The sequence below is a fragment of the Crinia signifera genome, chromosome 2 (assembly GCF_055691185.1).
Source record: "Crinia signifera chromosome 2, ASM5569118v1, whole genome shotgun sequence".
Taxonomy (NCBI): Eukaryota; Metazoa; Chordata; class Amphibia; order Anura; family Myobatrachidae; genus Crinia; species Crinia signifera.
The window spans coordinates 194,838,198-194,864,666 of NC_139218.1; the positions used below are offsets into that span (position 1 = coordinate 194,838,198).

General features: G+C 46.4%; 1 protein-coding gene across 1 annotated transcript; it reads right to left on the reverse strand.

The window, feature by feature from the left end:
- Window positions 1–1,421: 1,421 nt before the first annotated feature.
- C2H1orf216 (chromosome 2 C1orf216 homolog) lies at window positions 1,422–15,997 on the reverse strand. The gene is made up of 2 exons (XM_083173496.1): window positions 15,850–15,997; window positions 1,422–3,010 (listed from the first exon to the last, which is right to left on the reverse strand). The coding sequence occupies exon 2, from the start codon at window positions 2,979–2,981 to the stop codon at window positions 2,151–2,153; it is 831 nt and encodes a 276-aa protein (XP_083029622.1). The 5' UTR covers window positions 2,982–3,010; window positions 15,850–15,997; the 3' UTR covers window positions 1,422–2,150.
- Window positions 15,998–26,469: the final 10,472 nt, after the last annotated feature.

Consider the following 26,469-nt stretch of genomic DNA (forward strand, 5'->3'; position numbering starts at 1 on the left):
GCAGCAGGTTGTTATAGTTGCTCTAACTGTATAACATGTAAATTCATGGTGTCCTGTAAGGATTTTAAACATCCGCACACAAGGAAAGTTTTTTCCATTCGACATGTGGTGTCATGCTGCACATCCTTCGTGGTATACGTTATTATGTGCCCATGTGGGCTTTACTACGTTGGCCAGACCACCTGCCAGTTTAGTGTCAGAATGGGGCAGCACAGGTCCGCAATTGACCTGTCGCTTAAGGGCAGAGTCGTGGATCATCCTGTGGCTCGCCACTTTAAAAATCTCTGTCACCCGCTGGCCTCATTAAAATACTTTATTATTGATCATATCCCAGAGTCCCTTAGGAGAGGTGATCGTGCCAGACAGCTCCTTAGGCTGGAATCCAAATGGATTCTGAGATTGGATGTTACACATCCACGCAGCCTCAATGACAAAATCAATTGGAATCCCATCATGTGACTCTTGATTGTATGTATATTCTTGTATTTTTGTACTTTTTTATTTTCCTAATTTTTTCTGCTATTGTGTTTATATGGTACTTGTGTGTTTATTTGTGCTTCTTATATTTTGTTATATTTTATTATTAACTTTTTGTGGTGTTTTTTGATTGCAGATTTGGCTTCCCCCTGCTACTTGCTCTCCGGGTGTAGTGGCTCGGGCATTGCGCATTGAGGAAGTAATCATTGGTTGCTTGGCAACTCCTCCAATGGACACAGTTATACGGAGCAGTTCCGGCCACACAGGCTATGTGCTCCACTTACTACGGTGCAGCGCCAACTTCCTGCCTGAGGTGAGACACAAACTCCCTCAGTTGCTACGCAACCTTCTGCCCGGAAATCACAGGACGTCTGCTTCCTGTCAGAGCGGGATACACCGGCGGCAACGTGCGGGGGCGAGCCAGACCTGCTCTCAGGTATATTAGGGGTAAGTTTATTGTATGTTGTTTGCTGTCTGTACCTGATGAAGGGGGTCACACCCTGAAAGCTAGTTTAATACAGACTTTATTTCTTGCTAAACCACTGCCTCCTGAGTGCTGTTATTTTGGACTTTTATATATATATATATATATATATATATATATATATATATATATCTATATATCTATATATATATATATACATTATATATATATATATATATATATATATATATATATATATATATAGCTATATATAGAGCTAATTATTTCACTTGTGATTCTGTGTGGAGACCTGGAAAATGTGCACTGTTGGGGGGTCCTGAGGGCCGAGGTTGAGTACATGAATTTAAATTTGTTACATTTTTTTTATTTATATTGTACGCAAGAAAACAATGTAACCTTTTATTGTCACAGAATGTAGTGTTCTCTAACTGGCAATAACCATATCCAACATAACAACTTACTTGTGATTTACTAAGCAAATAAAACAAAGAGACAATCATTCTTTTTATCATTTTATTATTTGTTATGTACAGTGACAGGGGGAATAAATCCAGCACTTATGCCTTCAGGTCTACTACTGGACGAGGTAAGGTATGTAAAAGCTGTGATGATGTTCATTCATATTTTGCTTCATATCATAGGGCCTAATTCATGTTTGCATACAATATTTAATTATTGCGCCATACTGCGCATGTGCTGCAATTGCATTGTGTATGCTCAAATGGGCAGCAGCAATCTAGCCCACAATGAGGATTTTATGGAGAAGTGACTGACAGGAATTGACCGTTTGGAGGTGGTAATGAATTGTTTATTGGCAGGGGTTTAGAAACTGCATGTGTGCTATGACTATAGCTGCAAGTTCGTTTGTGCAAAAGCAAGGCGTTTGAGTCGCTACTGCTGTGTCTAGTCTTTGTAGCCATAGGCCCACCCTTAGCAGCGATGTTCCTCGCTTTTGTGTATAGGCTTCGAACATGTATGCAATTGCAAATGAGTCTGCGATGGCTCCGGTGGGTGTCTCTTTTCATTCCAAGATGGCAGCTTCCCTTCCTAACTTAGCAGCTCTGTGGCCTAGAAAATCACAATTGCATTTGTGTACAAGCATGAATTAGGCCCAAAATCCAAAACATCTTCCTATTTCAGTGTACTGTGTCAATGCTGAAGGATGTTGGAATGAGGGATATGCAGTTTATTGGATTAGAAGAGGTACTGCTTTCACTTTATGAAGATCTCATGTAGATTCTTTAGTGGGCATCTTATTGCAGCCATGTTGGATGTATTTCAAGATCTCCTTTCGGTTGTCTAGGATAGTGTCAAAGCTCTCCTGAAGCCTATTCTGCTGCTCCTTCACCCGTTGCTGGAGGCTTCTGATCCATCTTAAGAGAGCCAGCCTTCTATACATTGTTAATTGTGCATGGTGTTTTTCCTTTTCTTGCTCCTTTAGCCTTTCTTTGTCCTGCAGACTCTGGAAAGCTTCTGTCAATGTGAGTGTTAATGACTCTGAATCTGAAGAAGATTCATCTTCAGAGTTTTCCATTTCAGGCTCTTCCTGCTGTGGGGACAATAGGACTGTGGACCTGGCATCCTCCCATGTATTGCCAGTACTGCTGTCAGGACTATCAATGCTAAGTGAGCTGCTGGCATAACCATTGTCTTCTAATGGTGAACCTGGCCATTCATTACAACTCCTTGTTACCTCTATATCTAGTGTTTCCCCTCCAAATTTCATTATTTCTTCCCCTTCTGGTGGACTCCTAACTTCATCTTCTGAAGAGGACAAACTAATCCCTTCAGACCTGGCAACTTTCAATTGTGTCATTGCCATCTTCATATTCGTCCTATTATCATCTAATGGAATTCGGTCTTCGTCTTTCTTTACTTTATTTTCTAGGTCATCTTCCCTCTTATCATGCTTCCAGTTCTCATTTTTATCATATGTTTCCTCCAAGAGGTTAAAGTTGGTGTCCTGCTTTCTCTCCTTCTCACAGGAAAATGGCAAAGGCTTGGTGTCATAAAATAGAGACTGATGAGGGCTGGAATCAGGTTTCTGTATGGCAAACATTTCTTCCAACAATGTTCTCAGTCATTTACCTGGTAAATAAGAAAACATTATTATTAGCTACTTATTATATCAGTTCACATTTTGAAAAGTATAGTTGTTTCCTATATAATAGGATATATATATATGATAGGCCTATAAAAATATACCATGGGATACATACACCATTGATTATTTAATCAGAATACTGTGCTGTTTTGTTTTGAAAGTGTAAAAGTAGTAGATACCAATCAAGATTTCTAAACCAGACGCTGTTAGGGGCTGTTTTGCCAAGCTGCATACACTATTTTTATTTATGTTTTTTTTTTTTTAATGGTATTGACTATCCCATTGTAAATTAGATAGTCAATCCCTTTATTAAAATAAAACATACACACAAATAGTGGCGCTAATGAAGAGTGACTATAATAGATAATAATGAATACATCTGGACAGAGGCGGAACTACCATTGGTGCAGCAGGTGCATTGCACCGGGCCCCTGAGAACTAAGGGGCCCACTACTGCCTAGACCAGCAGCTTGTACCTCTGTCACCCACTGTTGTAGGGCCCAAATTGTACTTTTGCACCTGGGCCCACCACTCACAAGTTCCGCCACTGCATCTGGATGAGTTAAAAAAGTGATCAATGGCCTGTATATAATAAAGACACCATACCAACTTGAGGGCTCCACCATTGTGCTTTAGAGGACTTATGCACAAGAGACTACCCCTCTAGCGGTGGAGGTATATTTAGGAACAGGCTTACATACTCTCTGATTTAAGATATTTTTTTATTAAATTTTGATCACTTTTTCACTCATAAATACGTATTTTTTTAAAATTATTATTATCTATTAAAGTCACTCTTCATTAGTGTTACTATTTTTGTGTACATTTGACTTGAAAATGGCCTGAATTATTTGGGTGTAAGATAAAGTGGTATACAATTCTAGCGAAACAGGATAGTCCAAACTGTGACCTCATCACAATGATTTTTCTGTCTCCCACCATTCTGTATAGCCCCCATTTACTATACTGTATGTTGGGATATACCTACCCATTGTAATGCCTGAAATAGTTATAGTTAATAAAGGGGACAAATAAAATACATCACTACAATAAACAGTTCTATTAAGTTGTGCATAATTTTTATATGTTGTTGCCTCAGCTAATTAGCTCACCCGGGGCTATCGTATTGCTCTGACCACCGGCACTTATTGGTGGTTTAATTCCACCTGACTCATGCAAATAAAGCCAAATCCCTGATAAGTGTTCTTCGAAGCCACAATCACTGCCATGTAAAACATAGGTTCATAGCTTTTTCGGAACCTACATGGTTTCGTGTGGTATAGGGTAAAAAAAAAAGGCAATTTTCGCCATGCAATAAATTATCAAGGGCAATAGGTCAACGACCAAAGTGTTATAACCTTTAAGCAATAGTGGATCAGGTATATGCCACTAATTTATACTTTTGCATCTTAAAACTTGATAATGAATTAATAATTTATTTTCTACCTCCTTTAACGCTGTTGACTGAGACATTTACCTCATGTACCCCTGACTCTAGAATAATAACTTACCAGAGGCCACATTGATACTGAGAAATTAGTGCTGCTGCATTTACAGTATATACTTAAATATGCAGTGCTACTAAGTAATGGGTGCCCGAGGAAGCTATTCAATGGTTTTTGGACACCCATTACTTATAGCGCTTGTCACGCCCATAGCACTGGGTTTAGCTGTGTAAAGCAGTTAACCAGCTTAAAGTACTGGTTAAGAAAAAACATTAACTTTTCACGAATTTCTGCTTACCACCTCAGGAGGGTGTGAGCAGAAATATGGGTGAAAGCAGCATACACCCCATCAGTAGAAACAATTGAATTACCCTGTGGGTGTCTATTTTGCCCTGTAGGAGGATTTTACCTATGGGTTGCAGGACAGAAGCCAACCTCCAGTAAAACCCAGGGACACTGCACTGGCTTCACTGTGACTGGCATTGACCTATTTCAAGCCACTCCCTGTCTGATCATCAGTCTAAGCTGTATTCCATGGGCTGCAGCCAGTGCAGCCAATAGAAGCTAGTATTTTGTGCATACTGCTAAATCTTTGCATTTTTAAACCAAAATGTAAAATGACAGTAATATTAAATGCAAAACACTCCTGACTTCTCCCTCATGGGGGTCCGCAACCCCCATAGAAGGAGAACAGAACATGGGGTGAGCACAGCAAGCACGCAAGGGGCTTCTTTGCGCTTGTTCCCCTCTCAGAGTAATGACAGCCGGGATTCCGATCATCTGAGAGCATGCTATATTTATTGCAAATTTAGGGGGTGGGGGTGGGGTTGCTGGCAATCACCTGAGTGTGTGTGTGTGTGGGGGGGGGCTGACGATCAATTGAATGCATGCTACATTTATGCTCCGGGCACCTTGCCAGCTAGCTACGCTGCTGTAATCCCGCTATTTGGAGACTGTCCCTCCCGTACGTAGCAATGTGCCACATGTGACAATATCCTGTGGTTGGGGGGCGGTTGAGGGGAGCCGGAGATCACTGTAGATCACTGGTGATCGCTGAAGAGAAGACGTGCACAAGCTATCGGCATCTCTTCAGTGCAAGGAGGGAGGGAGCCAGGGGCTGCCCAGTCACAAGGGGAGCACTGGGCACACCCCTGAAAATTATAAAAATGGGAGTCAAGGCTCTAGGCCACACATCATCTACCCAAGGTCATGCCCTCGATTTGGTAATTACAAAAGTTGGGAGGTATGTGTATGCTCTATATCTTTCATTCGGAGCTGCGGGGAGTTTTTTGAATCACGGCTCCTTAGAGTTTCTTCATGGCACCTCTAGGCCAAAAGTTTCTTATTCAGAAATTTTGGGGAAAAAAATAATAAAATCAGGAATCTTTATTTATGTCATCATTAGGGTCAGTTATGTGATGAGGGACAAATTTGTCCACATACGTTATGACTGGAAGGCATAAGCATTGATTTTGTCTGTTACATTGGCAATAAATAATTTGAATTGGTCCTGGACCACCAACCCTAGGCACCCCTGCAAGTGTCCCGAGGCACCTCAGGGTGCCACGGCACACAGTTTGGGAACCACTGACTTATGTATTATAGTCACTATATCCAATAGTAAACTACATGTACACAGCAGTTCTTGTAGAAGTCAAAATCTGATCAAACCGTATGTAAAATACACTCTGTTATGCTAGGCAGTGTGATTTGGGTGTGGTATAGGGTTCCGACAGTCGGGATCCCGACAGTCATTAGGCCAACGTCGGGATCCCGACTGGCCGGACCCAGACAGCATGGTGAGCGCAACAAAGCCCCTTGCGGGCTTGCTGTGCTCGCCACCTATTCTATTCTCCCTCTATGGGGGTCGTGGACCCCCACGAGGGAGAATAGCCGGTGGCCATCGGGGTTTTGACTGTTGGGATCCCGACGTCGATTAAATGACTGTCGGGATCACGACTGTCGGGACCCCGTCCGGCACCAGTGTGATTTATACAATGGTTATGTCTCGAATAGTCGTTATATTGTATTTACAATATAGTCCATTTGGATTTATTTTAAATGGATAATCCAGCAAACACATACAATATTAATATATAATATATTAATATTGCTTGTGTATAAAGTATTAGTTAGTGTGCAAATTTTTTTGTCCATATCAGTAATATATTACAAATAGTACAGTGATATAGGCCCTTATTCTGATCGGTGCGGCCAGAGCCGATTATGCGGCTAGGATGGTGCGTGCGAAACCCCGCCTTCCATACGGATCGCCAACTCCGTCCGTATGCGGTAAGAAGCTGGCCGAATGGACCGCACGTGTATTTTTCACGGAATACGCCTCCTCCATCTAAGGGAACCTCCCCCATCATTCGATGGTCGCAGACCATCGAATGCAGGACCGAGTGCTCCACCAGCACCCGCAACCTCAGATCACACGGGCATTTTTCCGTGCAAAAGCAGGGATCTGGGCGGGCAGCTGACATCCGGCGATGTCATATGTCCGCCCCCTACACGTGCGTCACGGCCGCATTACCATACGTACGCCCAGCGTTTTCATGGGAACTCCCATGAAACGCGGGGCGTATGCATATGGTAATGAGCCCAAATAGCCCTTCACGCCCCTCTCCACCCCCTGTTCGGAGTGTTCACATATCATGCAGGATTTGGCCGTACGCCCCGCTCGCACATGCGCAGAGACGCCTCTGCACATGCGCAGACACAAAACATCGGCGGGCCGAACGCACGCGGATATATCCGCACCAACCAGAATAAGGGCCATAGTGATTTCTGATTCAATGCAAAGCCAAACTTTTGCCATTTGCATCCAATGAATTACACCGGCTGATTTCAAGTTGAAAGGATTCATATTCTAAGTGTTTATTTTGAGCTATCAAAGAGTTATTTTCCACAAGATGCATTTTAGACTTTAATGTGAAAGTCACATGAATTGTAAAATACAGAAATAGCAGCGCAGATGAAATGAACAGAATGATCCCTTGTTTCTGACACCCCTGACTCGGAAAGGTCACTTATGCTTAAACAAGAGCGGTTTTGTTATCAAATAGATGTTTCTTTTCATTCTAGAACCCTTTATGTTGGGTAAGAGATAGTAAAATATGTCACATGCTGCAGACACATATGCAAACATTGTGCTTCCCAAGAAACACATCCTGATCTCCATGGCTTTTTCGTGGCCTAATAGAAAACCTCTTACTGTATTATATCTTCATTTTGGGGCACATTAGAGTTGGAGGAATTTGATCCGAAAGTGTAGGCCTAAAATATACTACATGAAAAAAGAAAGTACAATTGCACTTAGGAAATAACAGAGTACCACATGATATCCACTGTACAGGTAACTTCCATCTCCTATTGTATAAGTGTAGGATTTGACTACAATAAAATGGTCTTTCGCTATAGGACTGATTCCCATTTATAAAGGTGCCCATACATGGTACGATGATTGCATGCGTTTTGAACTTTTTATTTTAAAACATATCGCATGTAGTAAAAATTGCATAGTGTTCACCATGGCTTGTGATGCAACGTGATACATTGCATGCTCCCATGCATCGCAAAGTACGAAAAGTATGTGCAGCCATTACTTTTTGTACTAGATTTTAGATCCAGTTCAGATTGCACACTGTTTTACCATATCGACAAAACGCATAGAACGCACATCTCACAGTGTGAGGGCACCTTAAGTAAAGAAAAATAGTATGAAACTGGCCAAAACTATGCTGCACTGGAGGTGGGGCTGATGTAACACGTGAAGGGCGATTGAGATTAGGTTTGGAGTTGTTCAAACTAAAATCTAAATTGCAGTGTAAAAATAAAGCTAACATTTGTAGGCTACATGCAAAAGCAGCCAGCATTTACCCTCCACAGAAAAAAATGTAAATTAAGTCACTCCCTTTGTATGGCATCATGGTTTGTCCATACACAAAGTGACTTGCTTTTTTTTCCTTTACTTATAAACTTGTATCAGGCCCAGCGTGAGCTCTCCTTCTTGCTATGTAATCAGACACTAGAACCATACTGAAGAACACTTGTATTTCCCAAGGGGCTCATTTTAATTGCTGCAAGCGTTTATGCCTTCACAAGTGCTTCATGCTGTGAGTGTACTGTAAAGGAGGTCACCCCACTATGTTGGATATAGGCAGCTTTACCTTGTGCATTAGAGTGACACAGTCCAGCTGATTTACATTATACTTACCTACTTTTGCTTACTCCTCTCTGGGAGAAGCCTGGAGAGGAGACACTGAAGTGCACCTCAGAGGGTGGGGGTGGGCTTTGACATATTTAAGCACCTCCCCATTTCAGTTAAATGCCTCCATTCATGGGTCTACGAAGCGTGGATGGGGCTAAAATGATGCAATATGCATCATTTTAGCACCATCCCCTCCCTGAAGTGCCACGATTGACGCTATTTGTCTCAGAGGTGAGAGGAAGATGTGGGAGACTTGTCCACCTTTCTGGGGGGAGGAGAGTCATCTGATTGTTGGGAGCATCCCGGCCATTCCAGGAGGGTAGGCAGTTATGTGTAAATAAGCCAGCTCACTCACCCCTACCTACTCCAGACCCAACACACTTTTACTGCAAGGACTTCTCAGCAGTTTTTGTTTTGTCAATTCTTTGTTTGAGCATGTTTCAAAATAAATATATAATACATACATAAATTAGGGTTTTAGGACTCTTATCAAGCCCTTTTTACTTAAAAAAAACTATTTTTTTTAAATAACAGCTTATGGCAAGAAATATCATATATCTCCTGCATAATGGTAAATACCACTGAAGACCACAGGATCTCTCCCTGCTGTCCATCTACAAAGATGTGTAGTGCTGTGTTTAAGTGCAGGTAGCATTCAATATTCTCCCCCAGTACTGCTCATCTGAGTTCCAGCTGCACAACACGCCCTTAAAGCCAGTGTGCCCTATATGTGGGAAGAGAGATTACAGCCTCACTGTATGGTCTGGGCCGTTCCAGTGTGCCACATTCCCAGATCAAACAAAAATGATGTAATCTCTCCATCCCTGTTTCCCCAGTGACTGCTGTTGTATACACCTGGATGGGACCCCCCACCCCCAGGCAGGGACAGACGAGGAACCACACCAAGCATTCTTCTTTCTCCACAGTGACTAAAGGTGCCCATACATGCTGCGATTTGAGGGTGTGATGCACGCTCCCGCGCAATTCCCATCGCACAGATCAAAAAGTATGTGCTGCACATTCTTTTTGAACTAGGTTTCAATCGCATCGCATGCAAATCGCATGCGATCGGGACGAAAATGCATGCAATTATTGCGTGGTGTATGTGCACCTTCAGATTGCTGCATGAATCTGGACCAGTTTGGACCGGAATTCCGGTTTATACCCAATCCCATCATTCACTACCGTTCACATTACTGCTGTTCCTGCAGGACTTTAGCATAGTACTGCCAATCAGTGTGGTTGTCATCAATGATTATCACCAGTAACAATATTGCAATATAATGTATCAATGGTAATCAACTATGCAATGTATAACCATTAATTGTTTTCTTCAACCGATGGTAAGCTCTGTTTTTTGACTGACTGGGTGCCAGGGGCAGTGCTAAGCTCCATTTCCTACCACTTTTAAAAAATGTATTCAGTTATACTGTACCATGGATGGAGGGAAACCACCTAACCACCTGCTTCTCCCCCAATAATCATTGACAGTCAGTTGCTTAAATGAGTTTTTACTATATAGGGAGAAAAATTCAAAATCCATATTAATTTACAGAACAGAAAATCTACTCAGTTTTTTATGACTCTTGAATCTCTTATATATTCGGCTACATCTGTCACTCAAAGTGTGTGAGTGTGTCTGTAACGCTGGGTGGAGCCTCTGATTCACATGACTGACTCACTGCAACCCCCCCAAACCCCCCGCGCAATTCGCAGGACCCACCCCGCGCCCCCCCCCCCTCCCGCAATTCGTGGCACCCGCCCGCGACCCCCCCTCCCATGATTCACGGATACCCCCCACCTCTCCCCCCCCCCCCCCCCCCGATTTACGGCAACCCCAGGATTAAATGGCACATGCAAAACACTGACATGGCTATGGTCGACAATCAAAAAGGTTGACATGAGTTTTTGAAGATTTATTTTTCATTTTTGGAATGTTTTCATATTCATTCTTATGTGTCGACATGGACGCCAATGAAGTGCCACACTTATGTCAACATTTACATGTGTTGACCATTCTGTGTTGATTTTTTCTTGTGGCAATTCGCTGCACCCCCCCCCCCCCATGACCCCCACTCCCGCAATTCGCGGCACCCCCCCACGCGATTCGTGGCACCCCCCCACCCCACCCCGTGACTCCCCCCCCCCTCCCGCGATTTACGGCAACCCCCCACCTCCCCCCCCCCTCCCGATTCACGGCAACCCCAGGATTAAATGGCACATGCAAAACACTGACATGGCTATGCTCGACAATGAAAAAGGTTGTCATGAGTTTTTGAAGATTTATTTTTCATTTTTGGAATGTTTTCATATTCATTCTCATGTGTCGACATGGACACCAATGAAGTGCCACACTTATGTCAACATTTACATGTGTTGACCTTTCTGTGTTGTTTTTCTTGTGGCGATTCGCGGCTACCCCCCCTGCGGCGCCCCCCCCCGTGATTCGCGGCACACCCCCGCGACCCCCCTCACACGATTCGCGACCCCCCACCCCGTGACCCCCCCTCACGCGATTCGCAGCACCCCCCCCATGACCCCCCCTTCACACGATTTGCGGCAACCCCCGCCCCAGCGCCCCCCCCTCCCGCAATTCACGGCACCCCCCGCGCCCCCCTCCCGCGATTCGCGGCACATCCCGTGACCCTTCTCCCGCGATTCGCTGCACCCCCCGCGCCCCCCCTCCCGTGATTCGCTGCAACCCCCTGCGCCCCCCCGCGCGATTCGCGGCACCCACTTCCCCAACCCCCGTGCCCCCCTTCCCGCAATTCCCGGACCCCCCGCACCCCCCCTCCCACGATTCACGGTCCCGCAATTCGCAACCCCCCCTCGCGCGATTCATGGCCCCCTCCCGCGCTTTGCGGACCCCCGCCCCCTCCTGCGGTTCGCAGACACCTGCGCCCCCCCCCTCTCCCTTGATTCACGGCACCCCCCACGCCCCTCCTGCAATTCACGGCACCCCTGCGCCCCTCTTTAGTCCTCCGTATGCCCACACACCCCTATCACTACCCAGCTTCCTGCTCTCCTGAACCGTAACTTCCACCACTGGGGAGTCGCTGACGCTTTGTTGCCCACATACCCCTATCATGCCTCATAGCCCAGCCTCCTACTCTCATGCACCCTAACTCCCACCCAGTAGGAGGAGACACTGACTCAGGGCGACCGTCCTGTGCTCCTGTACTGCCACGCTGAACCCTCACCCACTGGCAGAAGATGCACAGTGTCTCCCACCCTCCTCTTTAGTCCCCCTTATGCCCACACACCCCTATCACTACCCAGCCTCCTGTTTTGCTGTGTCGTGACCTCTGCCAGTGGGGAGCCGCTGACTCAAAAACACCCTACTATACTATTGCACACACACACCTAAACAACATGCACACACAGGCCCCCCACACCCACAAATGTCACTGTACCATCCACACTATCAATGTACATCTTACTTTGTAACCGCTTTTTAATTAATACAAAACAATACACACCCCCTTCCACATCATATGCTCTCTATTTAACACATTTCACCTATAACTCAAGTTGCAATACAGGCATCTTACATATAATTCTAACCATATTTCTCATATACAAACACAATAAGGGGGCGCAGCCCCTTACGACGGTGTGAAGAGCGCCCGTAGGGCGCGTTGAATCACCTAGTGTATATATATATATACATAGGCGTGCGCAGCCCATTTTATTAGTGGGTACACAATTGGAGGGGCATTCCTATCACCGCCTACTGGGCGTGTCTATCACCGCCTACTGGGCGTGTCCATCATGCTTGGCATAGAAAAGAAATACACATAATTTCTAAGTGTGTAACAGTAATCCTAACCCACACCCAGAGTACCCTCCTTCAGAGGCGTAACTAGAACTTTGTGGGCCCCATAGCAAAAATTTATAATGGGCCCCCCCCCCCCCCCAACTCTGGTCTCTAACAGTGCACACCAGTATTGGGAACAGTAAAAATGTGCCTCTCCAAAAGATATTTTAAAAATAAAGAACGCACACATTCTAAAAAAGGGAAATGCCCATTACACATTGTGTGACACACCGCAATGCCCATTACACATTGTGTGACACACCCCAATGCCCATTACACATTGTGTGACACATCGCAATGCCCATTACACATTGTGTGACACACCGCAATGCCCATTACACGACACACTGCAATGCCCATTACACATTACACGACACACTGCAATGCCCATTACACATTATGTGACACACCGCAATGCCCATTACACGGCACACCGCAATGCCCATTACACATTATGTGACACACCGCAATGCCCATTACACATTATGCGACACGCCGCAATGCCCATTACACATTATGTGACACGCCGCAATGCCAATTACACATTATGCAACACACCGCAATGCCAATTACACATTATGCAACACACCGCAATGCCCATTACACATTATGCAACACCGCAATGCCCATTACACATTATGCAACACCGCAATGCCCATTACACATTATGCGACACACCGCAATGCCCATTACACATTATGCGATACACCGCAATGCCCATTACACATTATGCGATACACCGCAATGCCCATTACGTGACACACCGCAAAGCCCATTACACATTATGCGACACACCGCAAAGCCCATTACACATTATGTGACACACCACAATACCATTACACATTATGAGGCACACCGCAATGCCATTACACGTTATGCGACACACCCTATAACCCCCTTCTGACTCATAAAGCAATTACAAACTTACCCTCCTTCTTTCTTCTTCTGTCCCATGCTGCTCCTCAGCCGTCACGGCTCCTCTCTGCTTCACAGGTGCGGGATTACAAGATGCCTCTGGACTATCGCCTTACTGCTGGGCAGCACATGTTGGAGCAGGGGGGTCCATTTAATCATGGGACAATAGAGGGATTGAAAGGGGGGGGGGCGCCCCGGGCGTGCTGCTGCAGGGCCACCATCAGGAGGTGGACAAAATGGGACTGGTGTCTCAATGACAGGCTTGGCAGGAGACCATGGATCCATATACAAAGCTCCTGAGATGCAGGAGACTGCTGCTCCTAGGACTCGAGTCAAGCAGATTGGGGACTTGGCTGGAAGCCAAACTTGTAGAGACAGAGCTGCGGCATTTTGAATTTGCCACTCTCCTGAAGCAAATCACAGCTCACAGCCAATCAGGAGTGACTGCGAGCTGTGATTAGTTCAGACAGGCAAATTCAACATGCAGTTGCGCTGTCTCTAAAAGTTTGTCTTTCAGACCATTACCCGATCTGCTTTACTAAAGGTTTCCTGCCCCTGCCCCTGTCCCTGGGGGGGGGGGGGGAAGGGGCTAGAGATATTGTTGGCGGGGGCATGGGTATCAGCGGCTGCCGGAGGAGGAGCCGGAGGTATCGGCGGCAGCCAGCGGGGGGGGGGGCAGGGTATCGGCGGCGGCAGCCAGCGGGGGATAAGCGTGGATATCATACACTGCCTCTGCCAGGGCGCGTCACCGTGCTGCTGGGCTGGCTCTCTGAGGCAGCACTGGAGGGGAGGAGAGCGTGGGCAGGATGACAGGAGCGCGGCCAGGAGAACAGGAGTGCGGCCAGGACGACGGGCGTGCGCTGTGGCGTCACCATGTCACGCTAGCGTGTGACATCTATAGAGGCGGGGCCGGGGGCTATCTTGAATGGAACCCACAGCCAGCTCTTCCTAGTCACCCGGCCGCCGTGTTATTTTTGCACTGCGGGCTGGAGATCGGCAGCGGCAGCGGCAGGCAAGTAAGGCTGTCCTGACCGCCGCTGGCTAATGGTGCTGCTGCGCATTTTGCGTGCAATCGCGTGGGGGGTGCCGGCGGGCATTAGGAGGTGCCTGTGCACCCCTGGCACCCCCCGTGCGCACGCCTATGTATATATATATATATATATGTGGGAGCTGGGCTGTGATTGGGTATGGGTCATAGGGTTGATCACTGTTTAAGAAGGTTGACAGTCATTAGGTCGACCACTACGACACATGAAAAAGGTGGACATGGCTTAGGTGGACAGGGTCTATGTGAAAAAGGCAGACCTCTACCTCTATATCTATATAAAATATAAAATATGTGAACAGCTCATGTCGACCTTTTTTGAGTCCACCGTTACCATGTTGCCCTATTGTATGTGTCAATCCTAAGGCAGTCCACCTAAGGCAGTGGTTCTTAACCTGGGTCCTCAGGTGAAGTAATTAGCCCCACCTGTGGATCTTTAAAAATATATCAGTAAGTAATAAGTGCACGTGCCGGGTGACCTGGAAAACATGAACTGTTGGGGAGTCCTGAGGACCAAGGTGGAGAACCACTGACCTGGCCTGTTTACCAATAGTGGGCAACTTATTGACTGTCGACCAATTTATTGTCGAAATGCTGACCGCATCCCCTGTGATTTGTGGGGTCTCTATCGAGTGTTATTTCATTTTTATGATTATGTGTTCCATCTGCAGCACTGAACACACAAACAGAAAAAACACAGGGCATCAGATCAGATTATGCTGTCCCCTTGCACAGACATAAATGTACTGTACAGTAGAAGAGTAATACCTCATAGCATGTACAGGTATGGGCAGGCTACTGCTGCCTCCATGGTGTGTAGCATGCAGGGCAAGAGCTTAGCCTGTGTGTAGATGCTGGAAAGGTGGAGTTAGATGGATGCTGTCAGTAGCCTCTGCCTGTGCTGTATGCGGGGTGCTGAAGGGACAGCGCCTGGCACACACCCTGCTTCCTGCTGCAGCTGTACCCTTAACATCATCACTGCAGCTGGCAGCTGTGTATGCTTTCCAGCACAACTAGTTTCTAGCAAATTCTATGAACATGAACGCTGCAATCACTGTACACCATTACTATGACTGGCTGGCAGCCAGCGTAGCTTATAAAAAAAAAAAGAAGACAAAAATCATAATAAAACCTTATACTAAAATGTGAACAAAATATCTACATAAACAAATGGCTGCAGCAGACACTTTGTGGTATGCAGTGAATATGACCCAGAATCAATGCTATCCCCGGCACACAGCCTGCACCTTACTGTACACCCAGCTCTGCAGCCTGCTGTATAGCACACACCCATGCCATGCCCCCGTCAGAATGACCATTGATGCTACACACATTGTTACAGCTCGTTAGACTATATCTCCCATGCTGTGTCACGTACAGAAACCTACCAGCTGCACTGTGTGTTGTGCTGTCCGCCCCGGCCCGGCTGCTGTAATAATCTGGATTCTGAATGCAGCTGGAGGAGCGGAAATCTTCTTCCCCTCAGCTGCAGCAGCAGCAGGAAAGCGTCAGTGGTTACACACTTCCTATCAGCTAGCAGCCAGCCACAGCAGTGTGTGCATTCCCTCTCACAGCGCTCGTCATTTCCTAAATCATTGTTCTGTGTTCTCTGCTGTTACATAAACTTGTACAGACACTGCTTCAGGTTATCAGTGATTGTATATCATTATATCATGTATATCACAGACGGTCTTGTTATTATACAACTGAGTGGAATGTTCTAATTCATGTAAAAATATTGAAGGTCAGGACAATAACAGCAGTGCAATGTAACATAAATGGAGTATTAACCTGACAGATATACATCGATATACAGTAAATGCTTATTGTAAATTGGTAATAATTTCAATAATGTATATTATCCAAGAGGAAAAATGGGAAGATTGCGCTAATATATATACAATAAATTCCAATGCACCATGGAGGGGATCACATTTATAGCAAAAGACTGGAGACTGCTTCAAACTGATGTATCAAAAAACAATTTAATTAACATATAAAGTATACATATATATAGCTATTTAGGGTGGCCACCTAAAAAATTAAACATGTATATTAGCATATGCTATAATAACAATGTGCACATAAAAACAAGCTAAATATTAGCTCTGGATAAAAAAGGGGGTGATGATAATAATATTCACTCTGAATTTACATAAAAACTAGCAATCTTGCATATGTTGACACTGTGTCGACTGGGTTTAGTGTCAGACCATATTGGGGATGTTTTAGTAGAATGCTGGTAGTAACAATGTCCTTTTCAGGAGCAATGGATCATAGCACAGTGAGCGCATACATCACCTGTGCTGCCGGATGGTAAAAAGTCCTGTGCGGTGTTTGTTTGGTGGAGTGTCCCGTCTGAGGAGAATGACAGTGCGGACCTGGATGTAATGGCCGGTACGCGTGTCTCTCACCCACGCTGCCGGAAATGTTGGGGTCCTGCGGTGCACCACCGTGACTTTCACTCACGGGTGCTTGTGACGGTTCCTGCTGGCGTTCTTCCCTCTGCACAATGGACAGGGGCTGGCGGATGTACTGTTCCACGCACGTCGATGAAGATGGAGTGATATATCAGATGGTAATCGCCCAGTATTCTGCTGGCAAGCAAGAAGTTGGCTGGTAAGCTGGATGGCTGGCTACTAACGCGTTTCGCCCTTAAGCAGGGCTTTTTCAAAGATATTACATCCGCCAGCCACTGTACATTGAGCAGAGTGGAGAACGCCAGCAGGAACCGACACAAGCACCCGTGAGTGAAAGTCACGGTGGTGCACCGCAGGACCCCAACATCTCCGGCAGCGTGGGTGAGAGACACGCGTACCGGCCATTACATCCAGGTCCGCACTGTCATTCTCCTCAGGCGGGACACTCCACCAAACAAACACCGCACAGGACTTTTTACCATCCGGCAGCACAGGTGATGTATGCGCTCATTGTGCTATGATCCATTGCTCCTGAAAAGGACATTGTTACTACCAGCATTCTACTAAAACATCCCCAATATGGTCTGACACTAAACCCAGTCGACACAGTGTCAACATATGCAAGATTGCTAGTTTTTATGTAAATTCAGAGTGAATATTATTATCATCACCCCCTTTTTCATCCAGAGCTAAATATTTAGCTTGTTTTTATGTGCACATTGTTATCATAGCATATACATGTTTAATTTTTTAGGTGGCCACCCTAAATAGCTATATATATGTACTGTATACTTTATATGTTAATTAAATTTTTTTTGATACATCAGTTTGAAGCAGTCTCCAGTCTTTTGCTATAAATGTGATCCCCTCCATGGTGCATTGGAATTTATTGTATATATATTAGCGCAATCTTCCCATTTTTCCTCTTGGATAATATATATTTTGCTGTACAAGTTTGTGGTCTAGGCCATAGACTTGATACATATTTTGCACTGACACTAGTGCAATTTTTGAAGATTGCTGCACAGGGAGGCTGTATTCTTCCCCTCCTCCTCTACTTGGTGACAGGTGTCACAGGCAGCCCCTCGGACAGGACACCCCCCCGGACCTGAGGCTACAAGCTCCAGAATGCAGAGTTTGCTGTCTGGTCCGGTGGGTCTTGTCCTGGTCCGGTTTTTACCCATATGTGAGGGGAAAGGCGGAGGGGATCCGTGCTGGGGAGGGGACTTCCCCTTCGGTCCGGCAGCGGCGGGGTCCCGGCCGGGAGAAGCTTGAGTCCGGGAGGATTCAATCTCCTCCAATCGGCATTCAGTATTTTGAATGGCGCGCCTCGCGCGAGCCAAGTAGCGCTCACGGTGGGGCAGCCAATCAGGAGGAGACGTGGCGAGCCAATCCAGGCTCGCCGCATCATAGCTCCGCCCTCTCTTAGCATCTTAAATTAGACGCTGCAGAGCGGCGGGGCGCAGTTCGTCGGTGGAGAGGGAGCGTGGAAGAGCTCCTGAAGAGGGAAGAGAGCAGCGGCGGCAGAGACGGCAGCAGAGACAGAAGCGGCCAATACAGCAGCAGGGGCAACCGAAGAGCCCGAAGACTGAAGCTGAGGACCAGAGAGTGCTGCAGCAGTGGGGGGACAAAAGAGCTAACGAAGTCCTCTGCTGCAGCCTCTCCCACCGGAACTGGTAAGTAGCCCTGGGCGGCCACCACCTATTTGTTGCCTCCCTTAGACCACCAGGTGTCAGGCCTCCTGCCTGTGCCCTGAATTGTCAGGCCTCCTGCCTGTGCGCTGAATTGTCAGGCCTCCAGCCTGTGCCCTGAATTGTCAGGCCTCCTGCCTGTGCCCTGGATTGTCAGGCCTCCTGCCTGTGCCCCCAATTGTCAGGCCTCCTGCCTGTACCCCCAATTGTCAGGCCTCCTGCCTGTGCCTCCAATTGTCAGGCCTCCTGCCTGTGCCCCTAATTGTCAGGCCTCCTGCCTGTGCCTCCAATTGTCAGGCCTCCTGCCTGTGCCTCATCCCCAGGCTTCCGGCCTGTGCCTCATCACCAGGCTTCTGGCCTGTGCCTCATCACCAGGCCTCCTGCCTGTGCCACATTAGCAGTCCTGCCAGGGCCCCATGTGTAGGTCTGTACCCCTGTTATAGGCCTGGGCCCGGTGGCAGCCATTTTAGGCCCGTCGGCCATTTTGTGATTACATCCACTTGTACAAGGAGGGGGAGGGAAGTTAATAGCATACAGTAACCCTCCTGAAATAGTCTGGGTTTTCGGAACGGTGGGCCTTGCGGCAGCTCTTCCGGGGCCCAGGTTGTAGTAAGGGGAGGAGCAAGTGCAGTTTCGCCTGTATGTCCATAGAGGGGGAGGGTGGTATTTTGTTAGTCCCATATCACAGGTTCTGAGACTGGGATAGATGGCTGTCTACCCAGGTACCTGTGACTGTTCTAGGGGTGCGCTGCACCAGGCCGGTCGCACTCTACATCGCGGGGTCTAATATCTTACACATACACGTTCTAGCATAATCTGCTCACGTGCCCTTAATTTCTTGATTGTTCCTATGTATGCCTTGATGTTAGCTAGAGTATAGTACCCATTGTTTGTTATTGTAAGCTCAGCCTAGTTGCTTGTTGTATTACAATAGGGACAGGTTAGTCCTAGTTACGCTAGTGTAGGGTTGTAGAGAGGCTGTTGTTTTGTTCTTGTTCCCCAGGTGCCAGGATTCTCTAGCAAGGTGACAAGGAGTTGCGTAGGTGAGTTTTATCTCTGTGTGTGTCTCGTCCCTGAGCGCCGGTCCGTGGCTCTCCTGTGAGAGAGTCACACCTACCACCTTATGTGCGCAAGTGCGAATAGGTGAAGTTAGGGTGGCTGAGGCCTTGGGCCGATGATGACCTTCGCCTAACCAGCGAGGCCCGCAGCCACCCTTGGGTGCCCGCGATAATCCTGATTCGCGGCAAGCGCCAATTGAGGCAAGCGCCAATTGGGGTCCAGTTGCCACCGGACCCCATCTGGTCCCTGGAGGCGGTCTTCCCTGTGACAGACAGTGACCACGCGTCGAGAGGTTCACCCAACCGTAAGTGAATTTGCGGCAGTTTCACACATACCCTCAGTTATTTGGGTATTGGTAAAAACTGGACTGGTCAGGACCCTGGAAAGCCGGAAAGGTGCATTGCCGGCGGCGTCCCGTCAGGTGGGGCTGCTCTGACACCTGTCACCAGGGAGAAGAAAGGGGAGAATACAGCCTTCTTGCATTGTTCGGGGTTGTAATAAAAACAAGAACGGTCCGGACCGCACAGGGAGGCTGTAATCTCCCCTTCCCCATGTCCCTGGTGAAAGCTATTACATGGAGGGTTGGGATCATTTGGTCTACAGCATGATGGTCGACAGTCATTAGGTCGACACCATTAGGTCGACATGGGAAAAGGTCAACATGTGTCTAGGTCAACATATGAAAAGGTCGATATGGTTATAGGTCAAAAGGTCATTAGTTCGACAGGTCGTTAGTTCGACAATGTTTAGGTCGACAGTGAAAAGGTCGACAAGGGGTTTTTCACTGTTTTTTTACCTGAATGTAAACATGGTCGACATGAACACAGTTTAAAGTGCAACGCATCCCCTTGCATCGCTCACTGCGCTCGCAATGCGCTCAGCACACTATTTTACACTATTTTATTCTCCCACCATGCTCTAGTGGATGGTAGGGCATGAAATACCACCTGTCGGCACATGTTGGCTCAAAAAACAGTGAAAAACCCCATGTTGACCTTTTGACTGTCGACCTAGACAATGTCGAACTAATGACCTGTCGAACTAATGGCCTTTCGACCTAGAACCATGTCGACCTTTTCCTATGTTGACCTAGACCCATGTCGACCTTTTCCTATGTCAACCTAATGGTGTCGACCTAATAACTGTCAACCATCATGCTGTAGACCAAATGACCGCATCCCCACACGGACACCCCCGTAAGGGACACCCCCGGAGCGGACACTACAAGCTCCAGAATGCAGAGTTTGATGTCGTTCCAGGGTCTTGTCTGGGTCCGGGTTTTACTTAGTCCCAGTTATTTCACCTCTGCCTAAATGTAACCACTGTACTCTGCCGCCTAAACCAAACCCCCCCACCTCTTATCCTAATCCAGAGCCCTCCCTTGTAAGTGCCTGAACCTAACCCCCCTCTCTGCAGCTTAACTGTAAACTTCTCCCCCCATGATCTACCCCCCCCCCCCCCCCCCTCAGGATGACAGTATTCTGGAATTCGATTCCCGATCCATTTTAGAGAGTGTCCTGTCCAGAGGGTGTCTGTCACTAAGGTGATGAAGAGGAAGAGATTACAGCCTGCCCTGTATGGTTGTTGACTATCAATGTACCCAACAGTGATTACTTTTACAATTGATTGGGGAGAACCAGCTGGTTTCCTGCCATCGATAATACAGAGTCACTGAATATTTTCAGTGTCAGGAAATAGAGCCTAGCTCTGCCCACTGACACCCTCAAAACTGCACCATGGGATCTTATTGGCCTGCAGCTCACTAAGGCCCTTATTCCGATCTAAGCGGTAACGGCCGCTTGCGGGCGTTCCGCCGATGTTTTCGCTCTGCGCATGTGCAGAGGGCACTCTGCGCATGTGCAGGCGAAATCGCCGCACAATTTTTTTTACCGCCGCAAAGGGGGTGGATAGGGGCGTGAGGGGCTACTTAGCCTCATTTCCCTATGCATACGCCCCGTGTTTCATGGGCGTTCCCATGCAAACGCGGGGCGTACGCATGGTAATGAGGCTGTGACGCATGTGTTGGGGGCGGGCATCTGACATCGCCGGATGTCAGCTGCCTGCCCCCATACATGCTTTCACACGGACAAGTGTCCGTGAGGTCTATGGTTGCGGGAGCTGGTGGAGCGTGCGGCCCTGCCTTCGATGGTCGGCGACCATCGAATGCAGGGGGCTGCTCCAAGATGGTGGAGGCGTATCCCCCGCCATTTTCATGCGGACCGCCACATGTCCGCGTACGGACGGCCGTGGCGATCCGTATGGAAGGCGGGGATTCGCCTGCACGGTCGGAGCCGCATATGCGGCTCCGGCCGCACCAAGCAGAATAAGGGCCTAAACCCTAAAGCTGGTGTGACCATTGGTGTGAGAAACCATCAAATGCTCCCTTGTAGATGGTTTTCTCCATCAATGGTATCATTGATGGTGACCAAGGATGGCTTACCTACCAATGGCCATCCCTAGTCCAGGGATGGGGTAAAAACTACAATTACTACAAGCTCCACAATGGCAAAAGTCCCTGCAAGGATCCACAGTCTGGTCAAGAAGCCTATTATTACCGTTTTCTCTGGTGACTGGCCCCATTTTCTTGTGACATCGTTATATGGTGTTTGTCTATTGTAGACCATGGATCTACACATTGCTGTTTTTATGTTGTTTTGCTTTGAGAGGGCTCTGAAAGCCTCCTCTCCAGTATCCACCACTGGTGAATGCTGTAGCTGCTGGATGCACATGCTTAGTTAGGCTTTTCAGGCAAGGCTGTTTTGAGATATTGGAGTAAATGTATGAAGCAGTGATAAAGGTGGAGAAGTGAGCCAGTTTAGAAGTTGCCCATAGCAACCAATCAGCTGTTCTTAATAGTATGCACATTACGAATATTACTTCAATGCTGATTGATTACCATGGGCAACTTCTCCTCTCTTATCAGTGCTTCATACATTTACCCCATTGACTTAATAAACTATTTAACATTGCAATGAAATTAGATTAATATTATTGTGGAGAATAATGGTAAATTGGCTATCAAATGTAAGATTATTATGTACAATATCTTCAAGATCTTAATTATCACAAAATAAGCTGCCATATGACCCTGTTTCTGAAGCCTGTATTTCCGAAATAAAATCTGTTGTAAAACAGACATAAAAGTGCTCAGATAGAGTTGGACGTACATGTGTTATTTACATAGTTACATAGTTACATAGTAGGTGAGGCTGAATAAAGACTTGCGTCCATCGAGTTCAACCTATTTATGCGTATATTATGTTTTTGTAATACATATTATGTTTCTTATTTATACCCCTGGATGTTTTTAGCCAAAAGTGTTTGTTCAACCTTGTTTTGAACGTATTTATTGTGGGAGCCGACACCACCTCTCTGGGGAGAGAGTCCCAGAGTTTGACTGCTCTTACTGTAAAGAATTTTTTTCTTCTAACTGTACGAAATCTTGTTTCTTCTAATCTGTACTCATGCCCCCGCGTCCTTGCTTAATTTCTAGTAGAAAACAGGGTGTTTGACAGTTCCTTATATTGGCCCCTGATATATTTGTACATGTTGAGCATGTCCCCCCTTAGACGTCTCTTTTCTAATGTAAATAGTCCCAAATTGGATAATCTCTCCTCATAGGTTAAATTTTCCATTCCCCTAATAAGCTTTGTTGCTCTTTTTTGGATTTTTTCAAATTCTTTGATGTCCTTGTTATAGTGTGGGGCCCAGAATTGTACCCCATATTCGAGGTGAGGTCTAACCAGTGATTTATAGAGGGGCATAATTACTTTTGAGTCCCTAGTTTCCATGCCCCTTTTTATGCATGCTAGAATTTTGCTGGCCTTTTTTATTGCTACATTACATTGGGCACTACATCCCAGGTTGCTATCTATTAGGACTCCTACAGATGGGGCAGGTCCCATCCTGGCTGGCGGATCGCCAGAACGTCCGCGCTGGCGACCCGCCAGCAGCCGCGCCAGCGAATACACTGAGACGCGCGTGCGTCTCACGCGCACGCGCGTCTCAGTCTCCGTCGCCAGCGCGACGGAAACCCTGTCCGTCTCCGCCTCAGGGAGACGGACAGGTTTAGGGGGGGTTAGGGGGGATGCGGGCAGGCGGCGGGGACCCGGGGGAACGGATGGAAGCGCCGTCGGAAGGGGACGCGCGCCTCTCGTGCGCGTGCGTCCCCTTCTCACCATCGCCATGGCGCTGGCGGGGGATGGCGGCTGGCGACGCCAGCGCCATCCCCTGCCAAGATGGGACCTGCCCCATCTGTAGATCCTTTTCGAGTACTGACTTACCCATTTCCTCCCCGCTCAGATTATAACTTGCAAACTGGTTGTGTCTCCCAAGGTTCATGACCATACATTTATCCACATTGAACCTCATCTTCCACTTTTTAGCCCATTCCTCTAGATTTGCAAGATCCTTTTGAAGCATGGTGACGTCTTCCGATGATTAACTAACTTTGCACGCGGTACTTTTTGCCTTTCCGATGTTGACGATATAGGACATCAGATCGGAATCGGATGCAGATCGCAAGGATTTTAACCCTTGCGATCCCGATCCGATTCCGATGCGCGTTCACGTATCGCAAGGCAGAAAGTCTTGTCTGCCTTGACTATATAGTGCAGATCTGCACTATATAGTCAGACTTGTATGCAAATCAGATGTGCCTTAAGATACTATCCACGATCTGATCGGATTGTGGATAGTATCTTAAGGCACATTTGACCGTGTGTACACACCTTTACTCTTGGAATAAGTTCCGGTTTGGTTTGCACCCTGTTTGGGATTGATATTTGCCGCAACTGCAATTCTTTTTATTTTTTTGCATGCATGGACCGCACAAATGCTGGCCATCTTTTTTTATTACACTGTGGATTGTACTATTTCCATTAGGGTGTCATTATCAGCTTTATACAGTAGATGCACTTTACATGGATGGTCAGTCAGAATTGATGTATACAATACTTTTCCCTACTGTGCACATTAAATACAGTAATGTAGGACAGGACTACAGAAAATCTTTTTTACATAATATATATTCACTTTATTGCAGAAACAATTCCAATGCTTTTATTTATGTCACAATGTAACAGAGAGCAAATGTAATATTTAAACAGTTCAGTCATTGATCACAGTTCAATATGGTTGATCTGTGCCACCTTACTGACATATCTCTTTGTGGTTTACCACCATGACTATGAAGTCTATCCACAGTAAGAGCTTTTGTTTGTAGATAGCCTCATCTGCTTCTAGAATTGGGGACATGTATAGGACAGAGGTACATCCCATGTGTTCACAATTATACCGTTCTGACCGGAGTCAAGAAAAGGGGTTGGAAGCTGGAGGGATGAGGAGAGGGTTGCAGGGGCAGAGGGCCAAGTATTGTTTATTTTAATTTCTTTGGATCTCCTTGAGAGACGTGTTTCCTCTCCTTGTGCTTCTATTAAACACAGATGTTAACTTCAAAAGAAATCTTATATTATTCTCATTGCTGGTAATTTCTAATTAAAATAGAAATTTTCACAGTGACACACATATAGGGCCGTATTCAATGCGACCAGGACTACTGAAAACAAGCGACCCTTGCTGTTTAACCCCCGCACCAGCCGGTCACCTTATTCAATGTTCCGATGAATGCAGGGATCCTGCTGCAATTAGCCACGAGCCTCACTGTTTTAGCGGCTGCACATGCCATTTCCCCATTGCTGCAAAAACCAAGCGACGCGAAAACTGCGTGTGGGCTATGACAGTGAGCAGTTAGCACTGCTCACTGTCACAGCTCGCAAAAAGCATTGAATATACCCCATAAGGCAGTGATTTACAAACTTTTTTGAATCACGGCGCCCTAGAGTATCAGAATTTGATTCACTGCACCTCTAGTCCAAAAGGTTCTTATTGAGAAATTTGTTAAAAAATATAGTAAATGAAGTAAATTGTGTTCAAATGTCATCCTTAGGGTAAATGATGTGTTGAAGGATAGGATAAGCTTCTGTTTGTACACATATTTCATAATTGGAAGTCCCAAACAATAGTTTTACCTATTATACTGACCAATTTAAATTTGAATTACTCTTGGACCACCATCCTGAGGCACCCCTGCAAGTGTCTCAAGGCACCCCAGGGTGCCACGGCACACAGTTTGGGAACCACTGCCATAAGGTATAATTGACAGTTCCCCTACACCTCAGCTATCTTAGGAATCTCCAGCAACTTCATCTGCAAAGGTACTGACTTTGGCAGTGACTAAATAAGACATTTCTGTACAGCTGCTAATTTGGCTTGCAGTGAAGATGAGAAACGTGTTATTTGAAACTATGCTTAATATTAAACTTACCCCATCAGAACTATTTGCCATGCTATATTCTAATAAGGGGGCATTCCGAATGCTGAAATATGTGAGTACATTTTTAGATTTTAGATACTAATGTTCCTAGCAGAGGATAGTGTGGTGCATGCCCCACTGTCTGCATAAGCCGATGTTACTGTACCTAAGACATTTATCACAGTTTTGGTCTTTGATTGGAATACACACATTCTCATAATCAAAACCTTACATAAATGTGACGTGTCTACAGTTATTTTTAATTATGTATGTAATATTTTCTACTCAATAATTACTTGGAATTTATGTACCCATCATTTCTAACCAAATAGAAGAAGCTGTGGTCAGCGTCTGAATGCCAGCGCTTCTGCTGCCATGTATATAAGACCATTCTTCCTGATCTAAGAAGTTATACTACAGACCCCCACTGAAATGGTTGCACCCGCATAATGAATGATTCTTCAATGAAGATAACATTAAATAAATCAGGGTACTTGTTTCCTAGCACGGCGCCCGTCGGGTCCC

What these genes read in the sequence shown, in the direction of transcription:
- C2H1orf216 (XM_083173496.1), bottom strand. Translation starts at nt 2,981, where the DNA reads ATGTTTGCCATACAGAAACCTGATTCCAGCCCTCATCAGTCTCTATTT.